The following is a 27,077-nucleotide window of genomic DNA, read 5'->3' as shown; positions in this document are numbered from 1 at the left end:
GGGGGGGGGGGGGGGGGGGGGGCATTCTCTGTTAGCATGCGTTCTCGGATGTGTGGCAATTAACAGGGCTGAGGGTCCAGTGGATATTAGGACCGTCTGTAGGAGGGGATAAAAAGCAAGAACTGAGGGTATTGACTCTGGTGGCACTTTACTGCGATATTTCTGGGAGAATTTGGGCAGAGTTCTGTAGGATCAGTTTTGATTAGTTGCCAATTCTGATTGAAAATAGGCTAATACATATTTTTCCCATCATTGAACGTGAATTACTGAAAATGCAGTTTGATTTTAAGTCATAATGAAAGATAGTGGGTGAGGTCTGTGCTGTGAAGTAGATGTGGTTCAGGGGAATCTTTCCATCTGGTTGGTGTGTGGCTGATCTGTCACCTTTTGAATCTCATCCTTGTCCATTTCACCAGGGCCGTTATCCTAGCCGTTAATGCCACATCCGTCTGCTTCCGCCCCTTTAATCTGTAAACATGTCCAAGTCCCTCAGCTCTTAAGAGCAAAAACAAAGCAATCTTCTTCACCTCCCTCTGCCCTCTAGCTAGCACCTTTCTCTTTCCTCCGCTTTACAGTTAACCTTGAATAATCTGTATTCCTTGCCTGGATTTCCTCATCCCCAGTCATTCTTTATCTCATTGCAGTGTAATTTCCATCCTGCCATTCCTCTGAAAAGGTTCTCAGCCATATCTCATCTTATTGGACTCTCAGTGGCATCATCTTGACTTCCATGATGGCACAGTCTTCTGTTCTTTCTCCTCTTGTATCTTACCTTTTAATGTTGGTAGTTCCCAGAGGTCTGCCCTGAGCCCTCTTTTCTCACTTTTATACTTTCCTTGGCAATCTTACCATTCTTGGCTTTGAATACCAGTCAGTGACTCCAGATCTGTATTCACTGGGCTTTTCTCCAGATTTTCAAGCCTAGGTTACCTTTGTCTCTACCCTTTCAAAACTAAACTCAACTCCCATCTTTCCTTCTCACTCACCATAACTAAAAACTGATTACACTCCCTTTCTTTACCTCCTGTGAATTCCTCTGTAAAATATTTGTACTGTTGTCCACACATTTGATGATCTCAAAATCAGAGAGAGATTCAACCCCATATTCTACTTGAGTCTCAGGTGGCTTCAGAGAGGAGGTGTTTAGTCTTCAAGGAGCCCATCAGGAGATAAGGGAGAGGAGGAACAATCTAGAGAAAGGAAACAAAATGAGCCAAGGCACTGAGACACGAAGGGGTATTGCATTTTCTAGGAAGTCAGTAATTCAGTTTGCATAAGGGGTATAGTCTGAGTGGGCAATAAGTCTGGAAAAGCAGGTGATGCCCTACCACCCCTGCAGGCTCCTCCCCAGCCCCCAGTCCCCATATACATTTCTCTTGATGTGACCAAAGTATTCTCTTGAATTAAATATTTCCTCTTTACCTTGATAAAACCCCAAAGCATCTGCATACAAAAGGCCTTTCCTGATTTAATTCTTCTTCCCTTTCAGGCTTTGTGCCATAGTGCCAATTATGTGGAACTGCTTGTCTTTGCTGAAACAATTTCCTCCACAAATTGCCCTCAACCTACCTTTCCAGACTCATCATCAGTAACATGCTAATACAGAAGTCGAAATCCAAATCTGAAGGTTATATGTGCTAGAACAGAATGAAAAACTAAGGCTTCAAAGACTATCCAAAAACTACATTTAGCATTGAAATTATAGACAGGATACCATCAGTGAGCTCCCAGGGTGGACCCAATCTGTCACCAGACTACTGAGCTAGGTATGTGTGGAGATGGCAAGGATACAGGTCACTGCTTTACGTGGAACCGAAATGAGAGCGATGAAAAAAAAGAACTGGTACAAGGACATAGGGGAATACAGTTTTAAGCCATGAATTTAAAAATAAGCATCCATAAGCCAGTTTGGTATGCAGTAGTTTGAATACTTGCAGGTGGCACATTTTTTATGAAAAGAGAGTTATGAACAATTTCTAAAAACTAGCTATTAAAAAAAGAGCTCAATGATATTTTCCACTTAATCCCAGAAAGGAAAGCCTACTGGTTTCCTGGATCTCCCTAGTTTTACATATACGGTTAAAACTGTGTTATTCTCAAATGCAAGGGTTTTCAGGATACTTTTACAAGTTAGAGATGCAGGTGATCTGTCAGCTTATTGAGTTTTAAAGTTTTACACGGATGTGGAAGATAAGTTCACCTTGGTGAAAGTTTAAGCTGCATATTTGTTTGTATGTATATTCCAGTTTAAGAAAAACTAATACCTTGCTGGCTTTCCAATTGGTTTTCCTTTTTTTTGTTCTTTTTACTTGTAGAAAAGCAGCATCTGTGATAGCAAAGTATCCACACAAAATAAAGAGTGGAGCAGAAGCTAAGAAACTGGTAAGTTTAGGGAGCAAGTTGATCGAAGAGCTCACACATGTACCGATCTGATGGGTTCCCACAAGATGAAATTTGCCTCGGAAGCTGCCTTGACCCACACGGGAAGATTTCACTGCTTTCTTGGAATAATATTAATGCTGTTTCAAGCATACTTTTTCAAGCTTGGAGTGTAGATTTTTTTTAACATATGTAATTACAGTTTTCTTTCTCTACTTTGCCATGTATATGTGTACTCATTCTCACGCTGAGTTTCAGCTTGAGTGTTACTCCTCAAGGAGAGTGTGGTAACAGAGCGGTACTCTCATGTCTGCTCGCTAGCTGTTCTTTCTGATCCCCAGGTAGAGGAACTTATGTGAGTTAGTGTTCCCAAGGAGATCTTACCTACTAATAAGCACACGATTAAGCCCCTTTGCATATTATGGCATTTAGCCCTGTTCTCTATAATTTCCGTGAAGCCCTGAATGCTAATAGTGTCACTCTCGGGTGGGACTTGGCATTCTCTGTTCCAACACATCCCTCAGGTGATGCAGGTGTATGCAGAAGCCTGAGAACTTCTGTTCTAGAGCAAGTCCACGACAGCATTGTTGTCATTTCAAAAATTGGAAAACATCTAAATGTTCTCCTGTACGGTATTTTTAAAGTAAATTATGATACATTCATACAATAATACACTATGCGGTCATTAAAGATGTTGTAGTTTATTTATCGATACAGAAATTTGTTCATGATTCATTTTTAAGTTAAAGCACTTTACGAAGCAGTATGATTCTATTTTTGTAAGAAAAAAGTAGCCGTATGTTTACACACAGACACACACACACACATACATACACGCACATAACTTTGCATATATATATGAGCAAAAAAGAAGTCAGTACATAGCAGATGTTAAGTGGCAAGGTTACAGGTTATTTTAATTTTCAGGGTGATGAAATTAACAAGTGATTCTAATATTTTCTTTATGCAACTTTATATTTTCTAATTTTTCTACAACAAAAGTTAATTTTGAAAAAGCAAGGTCATTTAGAATTGTCTTATTAGGGCTTCTCTTTTGCCAATCATTTAAACATTTTGTCTTTGGGAGAATATATTTTTACTGGTGCTCAATTTTCTGGGTCCTTTGTTTGAAAACTGGTCATGTGACGATCACTGTTTTTTCATTTCTCATTTTTTCCTTTATCTTTTAATGATTTGGTAAGCATAATATTTACGTGACTTTTATATTTTTTATTTTCTATGTAGCCTGGAGTAGGAACAAAAATTGCTGAAAAGATTGATGAGTTTTTAGCTACTGGAAAATTGCGTAAACTGGAAAAGGTAAAATGCTAACTTACTTGTTTGCTTATAGTGTCTGCCTTTATGGCAGCTATCATGTAGCACCATTGCAGGGTGGGTGATGTCATCCACCCTCTGTTAGATTCAGTGAGAAAAGGGAGGAGCAGTTTATGGCTTTGTAAGTGTCCTATATTTTAGATTTTGAATATTGTTCTTATAAACTGTTCATTTATTTTATGTTGCATTTAAGAGACTGTTAGCATCTGTGATAGAATTACTTCTTTATTTTCAGTACCATTTAGAAGGGAGATTATAAACTTTGGCTAAATGATTGTTATCTTTTAGAATTTCTATGCTTAAACTCTCGCAAGCATTTTTATGGTTTTATTTCACCCTGATGATAGTCATTATATCACTTCTGGTCTTTTTATGAATAAGCCTTTTAAAAGTATTGGATAAATTAGAGAAGAGCCATCTTCGTCTGCTTTCTTACTCACCTGTAACCACTGGGGTTTTACATGAATCCTTCTGCATGGGTTATCCAGGCAGCGTAAAAGGCTCTTCAAGTCTCTTAGCAGCCTAGTGTATTTCTAATAAGATCATTTGAGTCCTCAAAGCATTCCTAAATCATTGTTAGACTTTTTTTTTTTCCTTAAAGATTCGGCAGGATGATACGAGTTCATCCATCAATTTCCTGACTCGAGTTAGTGGCATTGGGTAAGAATTCTTTTTTAAGCAGACACAGTAGTAAGGTTGTTTAATTTTTTATGTCAGCCAAACTAAAGTACATGCTCTTTCTCTTCAAGGCCTGTACCTTTCCACCTCTGCGCCTTCGCCCATGCAGTTCACTCACCCATATTTTACATGTCTCAGGCTGGTTCTTCAGAGGCTGCCGCGACTTTAAAAGCCCCATTCAAGGCACATGAATCCAGTTTGAGTCCCCAGCCAGAAATAATCTCTCCTTCCTCTAAGCTCCATTAGCATTTGCTCTGTGGACTTATTATCACCCCCTCCACATTGTGGCTCTTTTGCCTCTCTGAGCGTGGTATTTATCTTAAACATTTAAGCTTTTTCTGTAGTACCTGGCATATGAGCTTGGAACAAGTGCTCAAGTATTTCCTAATGAAGGCACCTCTATCTTAAAGTTGAGCTAGCAGAGGCTTCTTTGACACTGGAGAGAGTAAAGGTTAACACTGAAGTATTAGGGCTGCAGTGCTTTACTTAACTCTCTTCTTGATGGAATGAGGCCATTCTTTTAGGTATATGATGATTGTTCCTTAATGGCAACCATTTGATGAATGTTATTTTAAAATATATTAAATTCCTAAACCTAGTATACTGAAAAGGAGCATGACTCCTTGGGGACCCAAGACAATTATAAAATGTTAGTATTTGTTTTAGAGAGCGTCTGTTACATTATTCTCATTTTCCAGGCAAGAAAACTGAATGCAGAAAGTGAGATAGCTGTGGCAGGGCCAGAATCAGAACCTGGGTCTCCCGACTCCCAGTCCAGATGTATTATTTCTGTGCCACATTGCCTTCCTGATATGAATGTCAGTTTCTGTACCAAGGCTCTTTTTCATTAAAATCTCAGTTTAAGTATCATCTGAGAGGCCTTCCCTCACCACCCAGTCTAAAGAAGACCCAGCCACTCTGTCATATTACCCTATTTTAATTCATCTACCAGATATTTTTCTTTGTTTATATATCTGTTTATTGTCTCTCTCTAACCACTGGAATGTATAAACAGGTAAGACCAGGGCCCTTATTTGTCTTATTCCTGCTGTATTTTCAGCACCTAGAATAACATCTGACCCATAATAGGCCCTCATTAAATCTCATTTGAATGAATGGTTTTCAAGTGCTTGTATGTCTGGTGTATGAATAATGTACATGGGCATTATGCCACCTAGCTGCTTGGATGTCTTTTTCATATCTAAATTTATGACTGTCTTCCTAGATTAAGGCTTCAATAATTTGAACATTACCAAAGTAACCACACAATAGTTTAGCAGTTTTAGCTCAAAGGTAGCTTTTATGTTTGACAAGAGGAGGCATAACTGGTTATTTGTTACAAGGATCCTGAGTTTCACTTGACACTGAGATAATGCTTTTCTTTCTTTGTAGTCCTTCTGCTGCAAGGAAGTTTGTAGATGAAGGAATTAAGACATTAGAAGGTGAGTCTGTACAGTGGGTCACTAATTTCAGGTCAGATATAGTCCTGAAGGACCATGCTCTAACAAACTGGAATTTGAAAAACCCTTTCTCAATTAGTAGAAACGAATGGTAAGATTTTCTTTTTAACTCTACAGTAGAGAACAGATATAAAGTATAGCTTATATTCCCATTTTAAACATGTTTTGGTCTATAATTTAGAAAAAAATCAAGAAGAACAAGAAGTGGCTTCTTGGTTTAAAGGCAATGATTCATTTGTAGATTTTTAGACGATTTTTAAATTGCTTTTGTTTCTTTAATAAAATTCGAGACCATAAAGTCCTATACATTCAGCCTAAAAGCCAAGTTATGTATATTGAGAAAAATTCTGTTAAGAGGCTTGCAATGCTTATTGAAGGGATTTTTGCTTTCAAAGAAGTGATAAAAATAAAAGTCAAGTAATTATAAAACATTTTCCTTAAACCTAATATAGCCATCTTTTATCTCTAAATTATATATATAATTTATCTCTAAATTATATATAAATTATAGCCATAATTTATCTCTTCATGCTTTCGAGAGTATATCCTATATGGATTCATTACAGCACATCTCTGGCACTTGGGGATTAATATTTGTGGGCTCAACTAATTTATAAGCAACCCAGATGGTCAGGTGGACAGATTTTGGAGACTGACTTGGGTTTGAATCCAGTCTCCACCTCTTTATTAAAATAGTTGACTGTGGGGGCTTCCCTGGTGGCGCAGTGGTTGAGAGTCCGCCTGCCGATGCAGGGGACACGGGTTCGTGCCCCGGTCCGGGAAGATCTCACATGCTGCGGAGCAGCTGGACCCATGAGCCATGGCCGCTGAGCCTGCGCATCCGGAGCCTGTGCTCCGCAACGGGAGAGGCCACAACAGTGAGAGGCCCGCGTACCGCAAAAAAAAAAAAAAAAAGTTGACTGTGATACTTCAGTCTCTCAACTACAAAATGGTATCATAATATCTCTCTCATATGATTTAATGCAATAATGTATGTAAAAGACTTAGCAGAGTGCTTGGTACCTAGTAAGTACTTAAAAATAGTAACTGACTCTTAAAAGGCATGATTAATTAGTAATATTATTAACTTGAGAATTTGTGTGAATCACATAGCTAGAGAATGAATTGTTCTATATATGCATCTCAGAGAGGGTTTGTGCTTTTCTGCGTGTGGCATATATAATTTACCTGAGTGAAATATTGGTTAAAGAGGTCAAGAGTTTGTTTCTCAAAGGTATTCGTTGCATCCCTTGGGAGTGTCAAGGATCTACTGTGGTGGTTTTACATTATTTCACCATTCACAGATATGTAATATAATAGCTGTCGATATCCCTCTCTCCATATATAACAGACTCAATATTTCTGTGGCATTTTCGGTCATATACCTTAGTGTTTTCTGTGTGCACACAATTATGAGGAATATTACATGCTTATTTTTAATAATGAAGGTGCTTGTTTTTCTCCATTTTATGTCTCCAGAGAGAATTTATGTTTGTGAATATAAGGGTGACCATAGGAATTGCTTTTGAAGCATACTTACCTTGCCGTTTCTTTAACAAGGCTCACTCCTGTGCCTGTACCCACTAAAGGACCACCCAAATGGGACTCGGTCACTTTCAATTTAAGATATTACAGTTTTCTTGATTAAAAAAATGATAATACTACCTCTCCTTTCAATGGGATTTTTAGCATAGTGCCTGCACAAATCGGTACTCAATAAATATTAATCCAGTGAAGGAGTGAATGAACAAACGAACAGTATGAATGAACTTCTCATGCTGCTATTAACCGTAAATTAAGCAATATAGGTTCTTAGAAGGCGCGTTTTGCTATACTCAGTGAAGTTTGGTATGATCCTGGTATGTTTTATCTACTGGTCTATGTAGCTATAATTGAAATTTTGATTCAGTAAATAAAAATGATTATGCAGTCACTGTTGGGTTTTACTATTGACTTGAAGAATCACTTTTATCTAGTTCTTACTATCTGAAAGTTTTTTCATTTGCTTTTCAAAGTCATTTCAGTGTGTTTTCCAGGTAGTTCTTTGAAAAAAAGGATCACTGAAATTAGCATTTTTTTCCAAAAATATTTAAATCAGCATCTCAACTTTATCTTCTATACAGATCTCAGAAAAAATGAAGATAAATTGAACCATCATCAGCGAATTGGGCTAAAGTAAGATAGCTAATTTCCTTTTGACACTTGAAATGTAAAAGTAAAATTTTTTATAGCCATTCTTCCGTACACCATAAGTCTTCACACTTAGCTAAACACAGCCATTTTACTAATCAGAAATGCTAAGATTTGTTGCAGACTCCTGTAGAGAATAAGCCTGTATTCACAAGTGTTTTTTTACTGCCTTCTAGTTTGTTTGCTTGTTTTGAGTATATCCCACATTACCTTGACTTTAGCTGGGAACTTCCCCTTAAAATACATAGAACTGAGGGCCTCAGTTAGTCAGGGTGCTTATCTCATGCTTACATTGTAGAAGGCACTGCCTCTGAGGTTAGGATATAAACAGGTTCAGTGTAGCTCTTAAGAAGTGTAGAGTCTACCTGAGAAGACGGGACATGACCATGAAACACTAAATTTTTTAAAAAAGGAAAAGGAAGAAAACCCAGACACCTAAATGCCAGAATGGGAATAACTAGTAGACGTGTCGTCTGTTAGCATGGGTAATTACCTTGTCAAGTGCAAGATACAGACCCCCCCTTGACTGGTTATTTCCAGCACGTAGTGTGCGTGCATAAGCACATACGTCCTCTGGTCTTAGGTTGTCCTGTCGGCCATTCAGTCCTAATAACCTTCTGAGCTTCCCTGTTGATGCCTTACCACAATATTCTAAAACTTACTCTGCCTTTCCAAAACTCTGAATCACTAAAAGATCAGGATGGTGTAGTTCTCACTCTCCTTGCATTTACATAGTTACATAGTAAATGGAGATCTTCTGAAGAACTTGCTTATTGTGAGAATTGGTTTTGAACAGGCACTTTATCATTCCTAGATGTTTTCACTGCTGTGGCCTCTCCTGTTGCGGACGCGCAGGCTCAGCGGCCATGGCCCACGGGCCCAGCCGCTCCGCGGCATGTGGGATCCTCCCGGACCGGGGCACGAACCCGTGTCCCCTGCATCGGCAGGCGGACTCTCAACCACTGCACCACCAGGGAAGTCCCCTAAGATAGTATTTTTAATAGCCTTATTGAAATATCATTTCATATACCAAGTAATTCACCCACTTAAAAGTGTGTGATTCAGTGTTTTTTTATATTCCCAGAGTTGTGCAACCATGACTATAGTCAATTTTAGAACATTTTTGTTAGCCCCAAAAAAGCCCAAACCCATTAGCCATCACTCCTCATTTCTTCCCAACTGTCCTTCCCTCCCCCAGCCCCTGGCAACCACTTTTCTACTTTCTGTCTCTATAGATTTGTCTATTCTGGATATTTCATGTAAATGAAATCATAATATATGGTCTTTTGTGACTGACTTCTTTCACTTAGCATAATGTTGTCTCGGTTCATCCATATTGTAGGATAATATTTTAAAATACAAGTACTTTTCAGGATTTAAGAGCAATAAACTGTAATCCCTGGATTTGCCAGTAGGGAGCAGTCTAACTTGGAACCGTATTAACTTAAATATATTTATTTACTCTTGGTATGTGAATGCGAAGTTTATTTAAAATAAGTTTGGATGGAATATCTGGAATATCACAAAGCATGACACTTAAGGATTTTGATCCAAGTTAAGGAATAAACCTCTCCCCACCTCCCCAATTTTACTCTTGTTGTAATGAATTTTAGTCTTGATTTTTGAAAGATCTGCTTGTATAAGGACACTTGATAAAGTAGGCAGTTTAATTTCTAAGATTCAAATTTCACAAAAAATCTTTTGTCTACTTATTCTGTCTTTATAGATATTTTGAGGACTTTGAGAAAAGAATTCCTCGTGAAGAGATGTTACAAATGCAAGTAAGAGTGTGCTGAATTGTATTCTTTGATTAGAATTGAGAATGTCAATTGGTGAAAAGCCATTTTTAGAATACTGACTTAATTTTTCTTCTATTAGGATATTGTACTAAGTGAAGTTGAAAAAGTGGATTCTGAATACATTGCTACAGTCTGTGGCAGTTTCAGAAGAGGTAACATACTTCCTAAGCTTAGGTTATTCATGCCTTGATGTTAAAATTGCCTAATGTATATGAAAAACATGGATTAAAAAGATGTAATTTGTGTTACTTTATAGATTTACTAATATCTAGTAGTATTAGCTAAATTTATTTGTTTATAAATGGGAGTATAAATTAGAGGAAATTCATCCTGATTTTATTATAAGATGGGTTTTTTTGATGACTAGTTCTAATAAAATTATAAAATAATTTTAGGTATAGTAAATGCTAATAGTGGTTATCTGGCTAGATGCTAGTGAAGCCATGAGTAGTTTTTCTGTTTGTTGTTTTACTTTATTTAATTTTCTAAGTTTTCTCTAATGGATCTAAGTTTAATGTCTCAGAGACATCAGCTCAGAACCAGTTCTCAAAACAACCAGGTTCTTCAGAAGATCTTGATTTACTATGTGAATGTGAACAAAGTGAGAACCACACAATCCTGGTCTCTTACTGGCTCAAAATTTTGGAAGGGTAACCTAAATTTTAAAATATTCTCTTAAAAAATTGAAATAGAACTTTATTTAAAACCTTGAAATAGATGTCTGACTGAATCTCTGGCCACCTCCGGAGTTTTGCTTAGGAAGTGGTAATAGGCTATCAGAAATTCTCTGGGTAGCTGCTATAAGAATCTAGCATTCTCTTTTTTTTTGCGGTACGCGGGCCTCTCACTGTTGTGGCCTCTCCCGTTGCGGAGCACAGGCTCTGGACGCGCAGGATCAGCGGTCATGGCTCACGGGCCTAGCTGCTCCACGGCATGTGGGATCTTCCCGGACCGGGGCACGAACCTGTGTCCCCTGCATCGGCAGGCAGACTCTCAACCACTGCGCCACCAGGGAAGCCCCAAGAATCTAGCATTCTTATCTATGATGCCATAATAGTAATTGTTACCAGTACTCATTAAGTGAATTCATTCAGAAGAATTGAAATGAATTTTCTGATTAACCTTTGCAGAGTTAGAGCATATTGTTTAATTTGAGATTTTTAAATATTTAGTGTTCATAGATATATTTTAAAGGTATATTTAAATGTTATTTTTATTCAGTATTGAGTAGTTACTTAGGTACATTTTTAATAATATTTAACCAATTGTATGCAACATATATCTAACATCAATTACTGTTGTTATCCCAGATTCTGCTGTGTACATTAATATACCTGAATAGTTGGACAGAAAATTGAACTCTTTTAACTACTTCTGAATATGAAGCACAGTGAAATAGAAAGTTAGGCTGTAAGAGTAAGACTCTTCTATGTGTGTCATCACCTTGGTTCTGTGTTTGCCTAATTGATAAATTTACAAGGAGAATTCCATACATATTTTTTGCTATCATAGGGGCAGAGTCCAGTGGCGACATGGATGTTCTTCTGACCCATCCAAGCTTTACCTCTGAGTCAACCAAACAGGTACCTCAGAATTTATAAGCAAATGTGATCTGTCTTACACAGCAGTGAATATAATTTTCTAAATGATAGTTGGATATTTTCAGAATGAGTTTTTGTTTTAATCTTTCTGAAAGTCAGTTGAAGTGTTTTGTACTGACTGAATTCTTTGAGAGGCAAAGTAAGTTGTTGGAAGGGATACGCATTGTTTGTCCACAAATAATTGGCAGGACAGTCTAGCATTTGGAAGAGATGAAATTTAGTAAAATACTTCCAGAATTATTTATTGTCTATCAAGAAAGTTAAGCTCTGTTAGAAGACCCATGAAGGCAAAATGCTTTTGATTTTGGAATATATACCTTTTAAAGATGAAGCAGGTAACTTTTTGTTTAATGAAACAGATAAAGACAAATGATGTCTATTTGGGGGTATCATGATATTGGTGAAAAGTGGTGGTTTCATTTGATAAGATGAATTTTCTGTTAGAAGAAAAGGTACTCAGAACATAGGAAAACTAGGCATTTCTGCATAGAGCATCAGAAAACTCATTTTAAAAATGCTCTCTTGCTGTAACAGAGTAATTGCTTTTTTTCTTATTCCCTAATTATGATTCTGTAGCCAAAGCTGTTACATCGTGTTGTGGAGCAGTTACAAAAGGTCCATTTTATTACAGACACTCTGTCAAAAGGGGAAACAAAGTTCATGGTAAGTACTCACTTGAATTAACACATTTAAAAAAAAACTGTGGAGACTGTCCAGTAACCATTCTGAGTGTGACCTCACTGTAGCTTAGTGTCACGGTCAGTAAATAGGACATCCTAGACCTTAGAGGAGATATATTCTCTAATCTGAGAATATTTTAGTAAAGAGGTTTTTTTTGTTGTTTTTGTTTTTTTTAAAATTTATTTGGTTGCGTCAGGTCTTAGTTGCTGCAGGTGGACTCCTTAGTTGCAGCTCAAGGGATCCTTAGTTGTGGCATGCGAACTCTTTGTTGCAGCGTGCATGTGGGATCTAGTTCCCAGACCAAGGATCGAACCCTGCATTGGGAGTGTGGAGTCTTAACCACTGTGCCACTAGGGAAGTCCCAGTAAAGAATTTTGTTCTAAATTCCCCACTTGTAAATAATCTGTGCCCTTGGAATAGGTAATTATGCATAATCTGCTATTTTTAAAATATCCATAATGACTTCAATACATTATATTTTTTCCCTAAAATAGCAAATACTCTTTGACTCAGAATATATTAATAAGTGAGATTAGAATTGTCTGAAGAGTATTAATCTGTTACAAGACCAAAGAAAGAAGGCATCAGGGTACGTGATAGAACGTCCAGGGGAAGAACCATGCTGTATGAAGGGGGCTCATAGAGGGGGCACCTGTGGAGTCGTCCCAGTGAAACCCACTGTGATGGACTGTCAAAGTCCTGTGTTCTTCCTAGGGGATTAAGACTTGAGGATTCAAGACAAATAGCAAATGGATTAAAAACATTAATAAATGGTCCTGTATAAAGGCAAACAGAAATCTAGGGCTAATGTAATAAAGGCTTACATTTATCTGCTGCTCACTTAAATACAGCATTTGGCCGCTCTTTTCTCCATGCCCCCCTTTTCCTAAGTCATGTGACTGAAAGGAGAGAGACTATGCCTTTGGAGCATGGACATGCTAAAATTAGCAAGAGTCTCACTGAAGATTTGACAGTCTTAGCCAAAAGTAGAAGAAGATGGTTGAGATAGATAATTGAATTACCATGTCATTCAGAAAATGGAACGCTGGTTGCCAGGGCATGGGCGGGGCAGCAGGGAGATGGGGAGTGAGTGTTTATGGGGACAGAATGTCAGCTGGGGAAGATGAAGAAGTTCTGAAGACGGATGGAGGTGATGGTTGCACAACAGTGTGGATGTACTTAATGCCACTGAACTGCACACTTAAAAAGGGTTAAAGTGGTATATTTTATGTTATGTGTATTTAATCATATATGCAAAAACTCATGTCATTTGATTCAGCATGGTGATTTTAATGGGCTATGAAAGTATATTAACTAAGTTGTCACACTTTATCAATATTTTCAAAAGAACTTTGGGAAAGGTAAAAATAAAAATTCTAGTCAGTTTTTGAGAATTACATTTATGATCTGTTCTCCCTAGTCTGTCAGGTTTTGAGCTCTTACTCTATGCTCAAAAATATATGCACACATGAGATATTAATAAAAATAGGATTTGTATATGCCATATGAACATCCTTTTAAGTTTAGATTGACTTTAAATCACTCAAAATGAAAGTGCATAAATCTTACATTTAAAGAACATTCAATCAGATAAAATTCTAAAAAGCATGTGCTAGACAAGTTGGGTTGTTTTTTTTAAATAGTAGGAAAGTGTCCTGGTATGCCACCAGGGACCCCTTCTGGCCTCTCTTCCTTCAGTAGTCATCTCTGTGAAAGCACTGGACTCTTTCCTGGGGAAGTGTAGCAGCTGTTTTCAGAGTTAGCCACCAGGAAGGTGTTTACACAATAAAAAAGCAGAAGCATTTTTTTACAGTTTGAACAGTATTCTTCTGTGCCCAAAGAGATCCAGAGGAAAGACCTACAGAGGCTATAGTAATCCAGCTAGCAAGAATACAAGGAAAAATTACAAGCTGGTGGGCTGGGTGTAACCTGCAAAGGAAGGTGGGTAGCCAAGTATGTGAACATAAAGAGTTGCTGACATAGTGGAATTGGGTTATCCTAGTAGCTGCTCAAAGAAGTGAAGTCCTTTGTCTAGGAAGGTCAGAGGCAGCCAAATCCCAGTGATGCTGCAGAGTCGGCCGGTTCAGACCTCACAGTACATGTGGTGTGTGAAAGACTAGGACCACTCACCCATCCTAGGATACGGGCTGAGGTTGTGGAAGTCTTGGCTCTATCTAGCCTTCCGTTCTCTCGGTCATACCTGGCAGCACGTGTACAGGTATTGCCAGAAAGGGAATCTTCCAAACCTCTTTCCAGAAGAAAACAGGTTAAAAAATAAGAAAGCAGGCTTTTTGTTTGTTTTCAAAGTATAGAAGACTTAGACCACAATAAGAGACTAAGGCCTTTATGTTGTGACATAGGAATCCATCTTAGTGGATGGTCAGTATATAAAGTTTGTATACTGTACATGTAGTTCATGTATTTACTGAAGCTTAGAAAATGCCGTGTCTGAGCCTGCTGTTTTGACATTTGTAATTAGTATTTGTTAGGATGACAAGCACTCCAGGTCAACTTTCAAATCATTTTATTTTGGAGGCAATAAGAAGTGATTTGTGTCTTGTTGCAAACACGGTGGGTGTTGGTATGTTGCATTGTAGGAAAGTAGATTTGGATACGGAGGCTTTAAGATCTTTTGGTTCCATTACCAATTTGTTGTGTGACATTGACAAGTTGCTTTACTTCTCTAAGGCCTTAATTTTCTTATTTATAAAATGATATCCTTGCCCTCTGTCACAGGACTGTTATGCAGATCAGATTAAGTAATATATGTGGAAACGTTGAAGGGTTTGTACAAATATCTTTTGAAGATACTGTATCTTCGAAGAGTTGTGCAGTTATGCTAGTATAATACATAATAATAATATAAAAGATAATATATTTCTATTTGGAAATAGATCAGTTGGAAGAAGGTAGTAACCTGGAAAGAATTAAATTGGGGAACAGAAAAAGGGATAGAAAAAGAGAAGATGGTGCTATGAAAGAACAAAGTGGGGAGAATGAGTGTCAGTAGGAATGAGAAGGTGTATTCAGTCAATTCACCAAATACATACTTAGCATCTACTACATTCCAGGCTCTGCTGTAGGAGAATGGGATAGATTAGTGAATTGAAGTAGAACTTTTTTTTTTTTTGGCGGTACGCGGGCCTTTCACTGTTGTGGCCTCTCCCGTTGCGGAGCACAGGCTCCGGACGCGCAGGCTCAGCGGCCATGGCTCACAGGCCCAGCCGCTCCATGGCATGTGGGATCTTCCCGGACCGGGGCACAAACCCGTGTCCCCTGCATCGGCAGGCGGACTCTCAACCACTGCGCCACCAGGGAAGCCCTAAGTAGAACTTTTATTTGAGGGTATGGGAAGGGACTGCTACTTAACAATGAACATATTAAGTAGGTAAAACGTTAAGATAATAAGTATTATTTTTTAAAAAGAAAGGGAGTGCAGGAGTCGGTATTAAAGAGTCGGGCCTTATTGAGAAGATGAGACCTGGGGAAAGACTTGAAGTAAGGAAGTTAGGCAGGCAGGTCTCTGCGGGGAGAGAGAGGCAGGCAGGAGTCAGGGCAGTGACCCTGAGCACGTGACCATGAGCAGAGATCACCAAAGGAGTTAAGATCTCTAGGTTTCTGAAAGGAAATTGGCTGCAAAATAAATTCAGCTTATGAAGTGGAGTAAACTCCACTCCATATCGATCCACTTGTTTTCAGAACATCTTGTTGCTATAAGCACTGACTAAATAGTTTTAAAGATATGACCATCTGTGTGTTTTTTAAAGTTATCTTCAAAACATGAATTCTCTTAAACTAATAGTAATCAAAGCTTAGGGAAGCCAGGGTTATTCCAGCTCTTCTTGTAAACTCAGGGTCTTTAGTTAATTGAACTATTCTTCCCGTGAATATAATAACATTTGGAAGAAAAACCAATTTCCTCTGCATTTAGATGCCTTTTTACTTTATATATGGTGAGTACCACTCAAATTTTAGCGTTTCCTGCAGGTTTGACCTCGGAGGATGATTTTCTGTGAAATATCTACAGCGAGGATTCACAGGACAATAGAAGATACCTTGGCTACACTTGGGGAAATGAAAGAGGCTTTATTTCAGACAGTCAGCATGAAGTGACCTAACTGAAATGCCAAACAAAACTAATCCACTCAATTGAATAAAGAATTTACAGTAATACAAAGAAATTCTTTAACATTAGCACTTCAGAAAAAGTGCAGGAAATAAAATTAGCCTTGAGGACAGGAACAAAGCCATTAGATGGAATCCTATTACTGATGTGACAAACAGAAAGATCATTGCCTGTGGGTTCAGACATCCAGATCTGCAAGGTAATGCCTCATGGTAATTCCATTTAAAGGTTGAGTTGGAACTTGCTAGTGCCTAAGAAGATAGGTTTCATATTTGAAGATAAACAGGTTTCATTAATCTCTCAGGAATAGGAGTTGCTAAAGAAAATACCCATTTTAGATTTTGATTTTTCTATGTTGCTGAGTGAAAAGTATGTCTTTTAGTGACGTGTGTACCAACTCGACTGCTCTTTAGGACCAGAAACCTGTCACTTGTGTAGTTTTCTTAGAATGTGGCATTTGAAGCTTTAGATTTGAAATTTGGTGATGTTTGTATTTCTTTTTACATATTTATGCGTTGCCGCCCAGTCCATAAACTGTCCCCATTTTCCTGGAAAAGGAAAAGATAACAAAACACACCTTGATAATTATTGTTTAAAAACTGCAGAAGTATTAAAAAAGAAAACTGCAGAAGTATAATGAAAACTCACCTGTAGAGAAGGAAGAAAACGATCCTCTAATTTTCTTATCTTTTAAATTTTTCTTAATTTTCCTCTCTCTGTCTTTTCTGATTTCTGGGAGATTTCCTCAATTTCAACTTCTTCTACTTCTATCATATTTTAAATTTTGATTTAAATCTTTTCCTTGTGTTTTCTTTTTCTGTAGAATTCTGTCCTTATTTCATGGATAAAAATCTGTGATCTGAGAATATTACTGATAGCTTTTGTGTCTGTTTTCTTCTCCCTGAATAATCATTGTTTCTTCCAAGTTGCTTTTTTCTGTTTGTTTTGGTCTCTGTCTTTCACGCTTTCCTTGATTAGCTTTTCTTGTTTAGAGTCACACAAAAGCCAGACCCTCACAACCGGAACCCTTGCCTGCTGTTTCATGTGGTTCTTTAGTTATCATGAAGCACAGTAGGAAGGCAGGGATAATATATAGTGCATAGAAAAGCTACTAAGTTACAAGCGCTCACAATTCTAAAACTGCCTCCATTTAAAGCAAAAATAACTTCACAGTTAACAGTATTTGATTAGAATTAAGCCTTAAGTTTAAAAAGATCTTTAAACATTATTTTTAAATATACGTTTTAGGGTGTTTGCCAGCTTCCCAGTAAAAATGATGAAAAGGAATATCCACACAGGAGAATTGATATCAGGTATTACTCAAAATTTGTTGCTGACCTATTAACTTTTCCCTTCTTTTCCCCTTTTCCCCCTCCCTCCGTATGTCTTGGAATTTGCATAAATGACCCCTTTTCATTCCAAAGTGCCATGTGTCCCTGCAATAGACAATGTTTAGCCTGAAAGTATGTAAAGAATAATGACTGTCTACAGAACCTACTTTATTATCTCTAGGTTCACCATGGTGTCTTCTGCAGCTCAAAGTAGATCCTGCCTGGGGAGAGTTGGTTGTAACAAGTGATACTGCTTTGCATTTGTCCACACCTCTTGCAGAGCATAGTTTACTGAAACCTCAGCTAACTGCAAAGTTGAGGTCATTTGAATGGTCTACCTAATGATGGTGTCCTCTTCAGTTATTGGACCACACAGACTTGTTTTGTGCCTTAATGATTTTAAGAGTACTATTTTTGCTAAATTGGAAATATGTAGTAAAAGATTGGTGAACTGTTTATTGGTTGTAGGTTGATACCCAAGGATCAGTATTACTGTGGTGTCCTCTATTTCACTGGGAGTGATATTTTCAATAAGAATATGAGAGCTCATGCCCTAGAAAAAGGCTTCACAATCAATGAATACACAATCCGTCCCTTGGGAGTCACTGGTGAGTATTTTTGTCTGCATTAGAGATAATCCCAGTCATCTGGATATTTTGGTTTAGCAACTTTGGTTTTTCTAAAAAGCCTTTCAGTAACTGTGCCAGTTAATTGCAGTTTCTTTGGTATTGTTAGTCCCTCAGGCAACAAAAAAAGCTTTAATCCATAGGTGCTCCCAGGCCCTCAGTTGAAGGCCCATGATGACAAGATTCGTTTATTTCCAGCTCTATTAGAATGGATTAAATTCTTTCTACCTCTGGTGGTCAGTAAATAATCTTACTGATCTAAAGTGTTTTTGTTTTCTTAAATGTATCTCCAAGACTTCCAAAGAACCCAGGTATTTTTGCTGTTAGTGCCAGGCCAAACTTGGTAGCTTTGGCCCCAAGCTTTTAAAGTTTAAAGAGTAAAAATTGCTTAATTTCTGTTTTATAGATCTTGTTAACATTTCACAATATACTGTGGTTTACTATTCTCTTCTAGGAAGATGAAGATTTTTGTCTTTTTGTCCTAAAAGTGTTTTTCATCCCTGGTAGATGAGGGCTGTGCTTCTCACATGTCAATGTGTATACAAACCATGTGAGAACCTCGTTAAGTGCAGATTTTAATTCAGTGGCCTTCTGCATTGCCAGTAAGCTGCCAGGTGGTGCCAGCACTGCTAGTCTGGGGACCGTATTTTGAGTTGCAAAGGAACTCACTAGAGTATTTTCTCTAATACGGTGGAGATCCAGCAGACAGAAAAATCATGGATTAGGGCCACTTCAGATGGCCAGAGTTGGGGTACTGAGGTTCCTTGTATAGCGCCGGTAATACGTGTGGCAAAGCACAGACACAAGCTCACGGGGGAGGGGGAGGGCAGTTAGTATCCTTTTTTTTTTTTTTTTTTGAGTGGCTTGGGGACTATTTTCTTTTTCCTCTGAAAGTGAGTCCTGTGTAGCTCTCAGTCCTGAAACCTCTAAACTCCAGAACTGGTTCATGAGGAAGGTTCTGTTCTCCCTCCTTGCAGGAGTTGCTGGAGAGCCGCTGCCCGTGGATAGTGAGAAGGACATCTTTGACTACATCCAGTGGAAATACCGAGAACCCAAGGATCGAAGTGAATGAGGCCCATCCTCCCCGGCACAGCCCAATAGGTCTTAATTTATTTCTTAACCTTTGCTACGTAAGGGTCTGTGGTGTTTTTAAATAATTGTTTCTTCATGCTGTAGCTTGCGTTAGTCAATAAAACCTCTTGTACTATTATCAGATGATCTTGTGCTTATTTTATTAGCAAATACGTTTAAATTTATATATTCTGTTCATGATCACACTTTACTAAGGGTCAGTGGAGAGGAGTAAGAGATGAGATGATAACAAATCTTAAATGGGAATTTTTGTTTTCTCATTTTCTGCCCTTATGCTATAAACCACATTACCTCATTACCTTTCCTGCTATTTACTGATTGTAAATTAGTCAATTAGGCAAGCCTTTGGAAGAAGGTTCAATCTTTTTTAGAGACTTTTTTCTATGCTTGGCCCATATGCGATTTTGTAACATATACTTATAACCTAATTCCAAGAACAGGTGTGTGATTTATCTCTTAAATGAAATCTGTAACAGTTGATTGTAATCCATCAGAAAGAGCTTCCCTAATTAAAACTACTTTTAATATGTACCCATATGTATAAAATATGGTCTCTTATACTTTGAACAAAGATTTTACTTTTTTTTGCCCTAGTTTTCTTCCAGTGTAACTTTTAAGTTCACATGGTCAAAATGTATAAGTAAAAGCACTCCTTGAAAGCCCTAGCTTTGAAATATAGAAATTATTTAAATACAAAATATAGGAAGTTCTCAAATGGTAAGTAAAGCTATTGAAAACAAAATAACGTAAAAATGCTTTGTAACTTGCAGTGGGCTGTACAAACATAAGATACTACCTTTTGAATCTTACTTCTTTATTAACCAAGTTACTTTGTAGCAAAACGGTATTTCCCTTCCAAGAAATAAGTGATTATAAACAATGGGGGTTTTAAGGAAAAATAAAGTATTTGCTGTGATAATTTTCCCTGCCTACTACTGTCAGGTACCATAACTTCACCAGAAATTACGTAAAGATTTATTTGAACTAACTGAATCACTAGATCAAAGTTAAATTTGTTATAGAATCACATCACTTTTCTGCAGAAATAGACAACAAGCCCAAACTAAGTTTCCATTCATCACAAGGCAGCTTCTCCAGCTCAGTCTGTTTCACTTACTACAAGATTTGATTTTAAGAGTTATTTGTATGGGAAGATTTTTAAGTTCTTGTCTGAGACTTCTGCTGGAAGACGTGCAGCTGTTTAGATCTTCTGGCCACACTCTTACCCGGGAGTTTCGTTGATTTCCAGTTGCCTGACTTCGACATGATAGTCCAGGACCACAGCCCCAGCGCTGGAAGATTTCTGGAGCTTGCGTGGCATCCTTGTGCGCTCTCCTAGAGCAGACCTGTCCCTCCAATGGGGCCGGTTTACAAATTTTAGTCCAAAAATGACGAGCACAGCAAAGTCCAGGTCCACAGTCGAAAGTTCTAAGACAGCTTTCTCCCTCTTGTCCTGTAACGAGATTGATACGGGCTTTAGTAATAAGCAGGGGGAATGGTGGCTTGTGAGGGCATGACTGGGTTAGGGCGTGGGGTGTAGGATAAGGTCGGATAGAACAACAGCATGCCTGGCTCCTGGGCTGAAAGCAACAATGGAGTGGACATCTCTGTCTTCCCAAACACAATTTACTGCTTTATAAAGTTAAAACATTTATTAAAGAAAGATGGGATTTCCAGTCTTGAGACATGAAATAAGTATCACTCATCAGTGTTTTATTAAATGGGATTTGTACTGACCCAAAGAGAGACCACTACTTACACAGGGGGCAGTTAGCCGTCTTCAACAAACAAGAATGGCCAATTCACCACCTTCAAAATCCTAGCTGCTTTATGTCAAAGATTGGAATTTGAGACTACAATTTTGTAAAAAGCATCTTAGTGAAGTTTGTATTTTGTCCGAGAATGAAAAGTTATTGCATCTGTGTTCATCTCTCTTTTATTTTGTATTCTGAGGATCTAGAAAGGGAAATTTCTATTTGTTAAATTATAGGCTATAAAAAGATGTGCATATAAAATTTAATTAAACAATTAAAGGCTTTCTTGCTAATCAGCCCGTTATTATAGCTATTCCCCGTCCTCTTGGCCTGCCAACTACCTTGTGCTCTTACCCCCATGATCTCCATAGCTGTTTACGGAAAGAGATTGGAAATAGGACATGCTCCCTAGGTGTTTCCGGGGTGGAGAGGCATAAGTCAGTTTCTTATGCTTAGAATGCTGCTGTTACCCTTACTGCCTTGTGATTTTTTAATATTTGGCTTCCTCTTGGGTTTGTTTTCCTGAATTGAGTGCTCATTTGTTCCTTGTGTATCTGTGTCATCTTGGTCATCGATCTGCCTCTCCAGTATTGGGGTTGCATCTTCCATTGCAGTGCAAACATCTGAGAGAAAAGCAGGTGGAGTTAGAGGATGAGAACCACAGACAGGCTCATTATCAGACTGTCACAGGGTTTGGCAGTACTTCCGCCTTCAGTTTCTGTATAACTTTCTGGATTTCCGGGACACAGGCACTAAATATTTACATCTCACATATGGCAAAGCAGGTGCTTAAGTAATTAATGGAATCTAAGTGAAAACAGAAGAACTTGAAAGATTCCAACTTGAACCCTTGCTTTAAAATCATCTCCAAGTTGCTGGCAAGAGTTGTTGCCGCAAAGAAACTATTTTGCTGCATCGGGAAGAGGCAGCTGCGGAGAACCACTTTGGAGCCTTTAGAGAGTGCCTGTCGTGGAATACCCTAGTCTAAGAGACCCGGATGCTGTGTCTGCTCTTTGGGAGCGCTGCAGTCCTGCAAGTCTTCGTGCTGACTCACCATTCACGCAGAGCGTCCCCGGGCAGCACACGGCAGCCCGCTGGCACCACCTCCTTAATCCACGACAGGTAGCACAGGATGGCTTCTCATCCTGGGGTTTGAGGCAGAATTTTCTAGTGTTGCAGTCTTTGTCAGACATGCACTGAGAACCCTGTAAAGAGAAGCTGTTGTCACAGGGCAAGGGAATCCGGCGAGATGTGAAGAGTTTATTCCAGGCAGGAGATGGAGAGAGCCAAAAAGAGAGGCACTTTAAACACTGAGGCAAACCTCAAGCAGCATCTTGACTTTTCACTAGAATTGGTTTTCTTTCACAAAGGGGAGAGCAAATCACCAACGAAGAGACCTATGTGCTGCAAAGGTTATTTGTGTCTGAAAAGTTGTCCTACTTTTAAACATAGAATTTCATCTTTTATGCTGTGAAAATGGAAGAAAATGTTTTCCCACGTGTGTCTTAGAGACGGTTATGAGATTTTTGATATGTATCTAGAAGCTCTAGATGCTGTGCGATAGTTTAAAGAAGTGTTGGTGTTTGTGGCATCCCTATTTGACCTTTTTACTGCAGTGAATCACATCAGTCACCATTTGCCAAGTAGGCCCCTCAGTGGGTCAACCCAACCATCCTTTGATTTCTAGTGATGCCTCATTTGCAGAGAAACAGATACCGAAGACTGATTTTTCTCATCTACGGTTGATGCTTTTTCATATGTATATGAAACATTTCCTATAAAACAATTCTGTGAAGTGAGAGGGTTGGCACGCAGCATGTAACTTCTGACTCCCATATTCCCTGGCTGTGTGGCCTTGGTTAAATTCCTCAGCGTTTCTGAGCCCATTTCCGCCATCTGTCATTAGGAGATGTGATAGCTGTCTCAAGCTCTGAGGAAGAGGAAATGAGACAGTATGTATAAAAGGCCTGGCACGTGGTGTATAGCTTTCTAAATGTTAGCTTACTCCCTGATTTATAGGCGAATTGATAGCCCTGAAATTCAATGCCCTGAAAAGCCACTTGGCTCATCTGGTGAGTCAGTGCTAAAGCGACTGGATTCTTCCAGGGTGCCTTCCACAGCCTCAATCCGGCCCACCGTCTAGATGAGCTACTTCGGATGCTCATCTACGTGATGGCTTCACTCGAGCCCAGCGCCCAGCCCTCCTCCTCTACCGAGCGTTACCTTCCGGGCCCCTTGCGCATCCACAGAGCTCTTGTTGTTGACATCCAGAACCAGGGCTCCCGGGGGGCGCACAGCCAGCCCAGCTGCAGCAGGACCAACACCACCATCCTGGACCTTCTCAGCCCTCCCTGCGTCCTCCTCGAAGCTGGGCTGCTCTGAACCCACGATGGAGCTTTTGCCAAAATGGGAACTCGGCAAGTCGCCTGGGATTGCTTTTTCTGAAAGAGAAGCAAATCTTCATTGGAGGAAGGTGTGTGAAGTCAGGCGAGCGAGGTCTGACCGGCGGGTTCCCTCTGAAACTGTTTATAGACGTGCCCTCTCCTTTCTCTCCTCCTCCTTCCTCCTCCATTTCCTTCCTTCTTACCCCACACAGGCTCCAACAAATTCCCTCAAATCTGTTTGATCAATAGTCCAAAACGAGGACTCAATAGAGGGGGAGCAGAGGCAGGGCTGCAGCCACTGCTCCTCCAGGGGTTGAACCCCTCTTAATCACTGCATGTCAAAGTCAGTTCAAAGGGCCAGCGGAAGAGCAGGATGTCTGTATCAAAAGCAAACTCTGATAATCACCTGCATTTCCTACCTTCAGTAATCCTGTGAGGCTGGAGGGAGTCTGCTCTAAGATCTGTTTTCACAGCTAGCTGTGCTCCAAGAAAGGATGAAACCTGTTAGCCAATACGCTCTGCAGGATGCCAAAAACTAATGAGTTACAAAAAATATACTGAGAAACTTTACACTGTGCTCAGATAGTGAAGACAGAAAAGAGACAAAATGCCCCCTGAGTGTCTCCGGTATTCAGATGTAAAAATCCCAATAGCTTAAGAGCTGTGAATGTAACAGCACCTGTCCCGACTAAATGTCAATTGGAAAATAATTCTCCTTAAAATGAAAATGGAACTGTTTGAAGTTAGGATTATTTAATTAGGAAGATAATGATTTTATAAAAATTGCCTTTTTTTAGTGATAGGGACAACCGCAGAAAGCCCATTTTATATACAGTTTTATACAGTTTAATAGGAAGTTTAGGTGTATTTTATGAGCAATGGATTTAATTTGTGTTGTATGATGTTGAAGTGACTTAAGCAGAACAGGCTCCAAGACTGTAACTCATTTCAGATGGGATTTCATGCATTTTCAAGTTTCCTAATTTGAATTTTTAAAAAATGCTTCATCCCTTTTTCTCTGATTTTTTTTTTCCAGCCAGACTGTTAGCAAAGTCGAGTGATTTAGACATGTGCTTATCACTGCCTAAGTCCTTTAAGGGTAGATCTGGGTCCCCAAATCTCTTCATTGTTTGCTTGGCTCTCAGGGTAAATTCATCCCTGTACCTGGGGTGTAAGGCACTGTTTAAAATCTACCAGTGCCCCTTATCTATGCCATCAATGGTAACCTTGGTGTTAATGGGTCTTCCTCCAAAACACCTGACATCAGTCCGTCAAGAGGTACCTGGACATTCTGTGCCAGGGGACCATTCCCAGCCTCGAGGGACACCTGGAGCCCAGTGGCTGGGGCAGGTGACCTGAGGGTCCATTACCTGGCTCTCTTCCTGGGGTTGGATGCCTGTCCCCATCGTGTGGCACAACGGAGCTATTTCTTCTGCAAGTACTACTTGTTTTCATGTAAACTGAGAGCATCAAACAGCCTTTGATAGTAGGATACTCCTGGTGACTAGGGGTGTTCCAGAATTTATTTTGAAGTTGGACAATTATGGCCAAACATAAAGGAGAGAGCCCCAGGGTTCACTCTCTGCTGGGTTTCCCTGCTTCCTGTTACCTAACGGAAGAGAGAATACCAGGGCACCAGAGGCCTCTGGCAAAACACACAGACAAAAAGGACTGGAACCAAACGTTCATTGAGTACTTTGTACTTAACAGAACCTATGTGTAGGTGTTGGGAATAAAAGATAAAACACAGTCCTTGCCCCTGAGGGGTTAGTGTCCAAGAAGATCTACATGTAGAGATGATTTTGATATATTATAACAAGCACTAAGATAAAGATAGAAATGTGGGGCTGAAGGATCACAGAGGAGGGTGTGATTAGACCTTCTGGAGGAATGAAGGAATGCCTCTACAGAGGTGGTGACTGGTCATTTGAGCTGGGTTTTGTGGGATGAATAGGAGTTTCCTAGGTTGAGAAGTGGGGGATGGTCTTACCCCAGGCTCAGAGGGTGAAGTGTGTGCAGGGGCAGGGAGGTGCATTTTGGTTCTAGGGAATCTGTGTGGCTGGGGCAGATGGTGGAGAGACAAGAGAAGGCTAGACTGTGAGGAACCTGATAACAGGCAAAGGACACCAGGTATTATTTCATATGCAGTAGAAAGTCATCGGGGGAATATTTGAACTTGAAAATGGCAGGATCTAATTTGCTTTTTAGGAAAGCAGCGCTGGTGGCGGTGTGGAGCTAGGGTGCAGTGGATTGAAAGCGGATGCTGGGCCAATGAAGAGAAGGACGAGGAGGCAGAGGAGGGCCAGTGTAAGGCAGTGACACGGTGACAGTGAGAACCAGCCAAGGATGGGATTTGGCACTTGAGTCCCTACCATTTCATGTGGGGGGTGGCGGGTGAGTGAGACAGGAGAGCTGAGGTTACCCTGACGTTTCTAATTCCACGCACAGGTGGATAGCTATGGCACTGAAGACGGAATTCAGGATGGAAAGCAGATTGGGGGGGAAGGGTGACATGATCCAAATCATCAAGGCTTTGCTGGGTATCTTAACATGGAAGATGGAAGATTAACCCCCGTGTCTTCCAGGAGCGATGCTCCCACAGACCGAGAGGGGTGAGGATGCAGACACACCAGGTGCAGGAGGCTACAAACAGGGAAACAAAACCGAAAAGCAGGCTCCTCTCTGTCTCTGTCTCTGCTTGACTTTCTCTCAGCCTTGTAAGAGTGCAGGCTTTGGAGTCAGGCCGACCTGATCTGAGCATCAGTCTGGCCTCCCCCATAGCCCCCGATTCCCCCACTCTCCCAGGCATCCAGCTGCCCGCCATGGTGTTTATAAAACTCTATTGTGATTGGGTACTTCTTTGTCTCTACAATGAGGTGATAAGCTCTGGGTGGGCAGGGCTGTAGCTGTTCATCTTTGTATCCTCATGCTTTGAGGGCCTGGCATATAATAGAAGCTCCATAAGTTGTTTCATGTGATGGATGGCTGCAGAGATAAATGGATTTATAGTGACTTTGTGACCTTGAACAAGGTGCTTCACCTTTCTAGGCTGTATCTACACAACTGTAAAGTGGGCACGACCTCCCCATAATGACTATATTCTGAGGGTTTAATGTGTGAATACGTGTAGAGGGACTGGCACCATAACTGGTACTCATAAACCTCTATAAACCAATGTCCCTCACTCATTTCCAAGCCTGGACTTTCCATCCCCACGTAAACTTCAAGACCTAGCATGACACATAGCCCTCCCATGGAGGCTCTCAGTAGAAGTATGTGCAACCCAACGCACCGAAGAAAAATCTCCCCTAATTAGTCTATTATTTCTAGGTCTCCCAAAAGCCAGAGCAATTTTGAGGAACTACATATGAGAAGTCTCGCTGGAAGATGACTTTTGGTGTATTTTCAGATCGGCTGAGGCTGCTTGTGCGCTAATGATCAGTGTTCATCAGCCAGGATGCCCTGTGGGCACACTTACCACCCCGAGGCTGAGCTCAATGACTGGGGATTGGAGATGATGGAGCGGTGGGGAGAGGAAGGCTTTATTAGTGTTTCTGCTTAAAAGGCGTTTTTTTTTTTTTCTGCTCTTAGGTCAGGGCCTGGATTTCCCAGACACAGACAGCAGAGCACGTGCAGAGCCC

At 39.8% G+C, this 27,077-nt stretch overlaps 2 protein-coding genes across 2 annotated transcripts in view; one reads left to right on the top strand and one right to left on the bottom strand.

Annotated features, from left to right (window-relative positions):
* Positions 1-19,416, top strand: part of POLB (DNA polymerase beta) — a 20,039-nt gene extending 623 nt beyond the window's left edge. The window contains exons 3-15 of the mRNA XM_024764979.1: positions 1,490-1,494; positions 2,316-2,382; positions 3,625-3,699; positions 4,316-4,374; positions 5,785-5,834; positions 7,976-8,027; positions 9,769-9,823; positions 9,921-9,993; positions 11,354-11,424; positions 12,019-12,105; positions 17,498-17,562; positions 18,049-18,188; positions 19,184-19,416. Of these exons, the coding sequence (XP_024620747.1) occupies positions 1,490-1,494; positions 2,316-2,382; positions 3,625-3,699; positions 4,316-4,374; positions 5,785-5,834; positions 7,976-8,027; positions 9,769-9,823; positions 9,921-9,993; positions 11,354-11,424; positions 12,019-12,105; positions 17,498-17,562; positions 18,049-18,188; positions 19,184-19,278 (894 nt within the window). The 3' untranslated portion in view covers positions 19,279-19,416. The remainder of the gene's footprint in view (positions 1-1,489; positions 1,495-2,315; positions 2,383-3,624; positions 3,700-4,315; positions 4,375-5,784; positions 5,835-7,975; positions 8,028-9,768; positions 9,824-9,920; positions 9,994-11,353; positions 11,425-12,018; positions 12,106-17,497; positions 17,563-18,048; positions 18,189-19,183) is intronic.
* A 991-nt stretch (positions 19,417-20,407) lies between these two features.
* On the bottom strand, positions 20,408-23,382 carry DKK4 (dickkopf Wnt signaling pathway inhibitor 4). The gene is given in 5 exon segments (XM_024764978.1): positions 20,408-20,751; positions 21,523-21,675; positions 22,107-22,257; positions 23,276-23,337; positions 23,340-23,382. Coding segments are annotated over 5 exon segments (753 nt in total).
* Between the last annotated feature and the right edge of the window lie 3,695 nt (positions 23,383-27,077).

Source organism: Neophocaena asiaeorientalis, unplaced genomic scaffold (genome assembly GCF_003031525.2).
Source record: "Neophocaena asiaeorientalis asiaeorientalis breed wild unplaced genomic scaffold, Neophocaena_asiaeorientalis_V1.1 scaffold14, whole genome shotgun sequence".
NCBI classification, from domain to species: Eukaryota; Metazoa; Chordata; class Mammalia; order Artiodactyla; family Phocoenidae; genus Neophocaena; species Neophocaena asiaeorientalis.
This window is presented reverse-complemented; position numbering and strand designations above follow the sequence as displayed.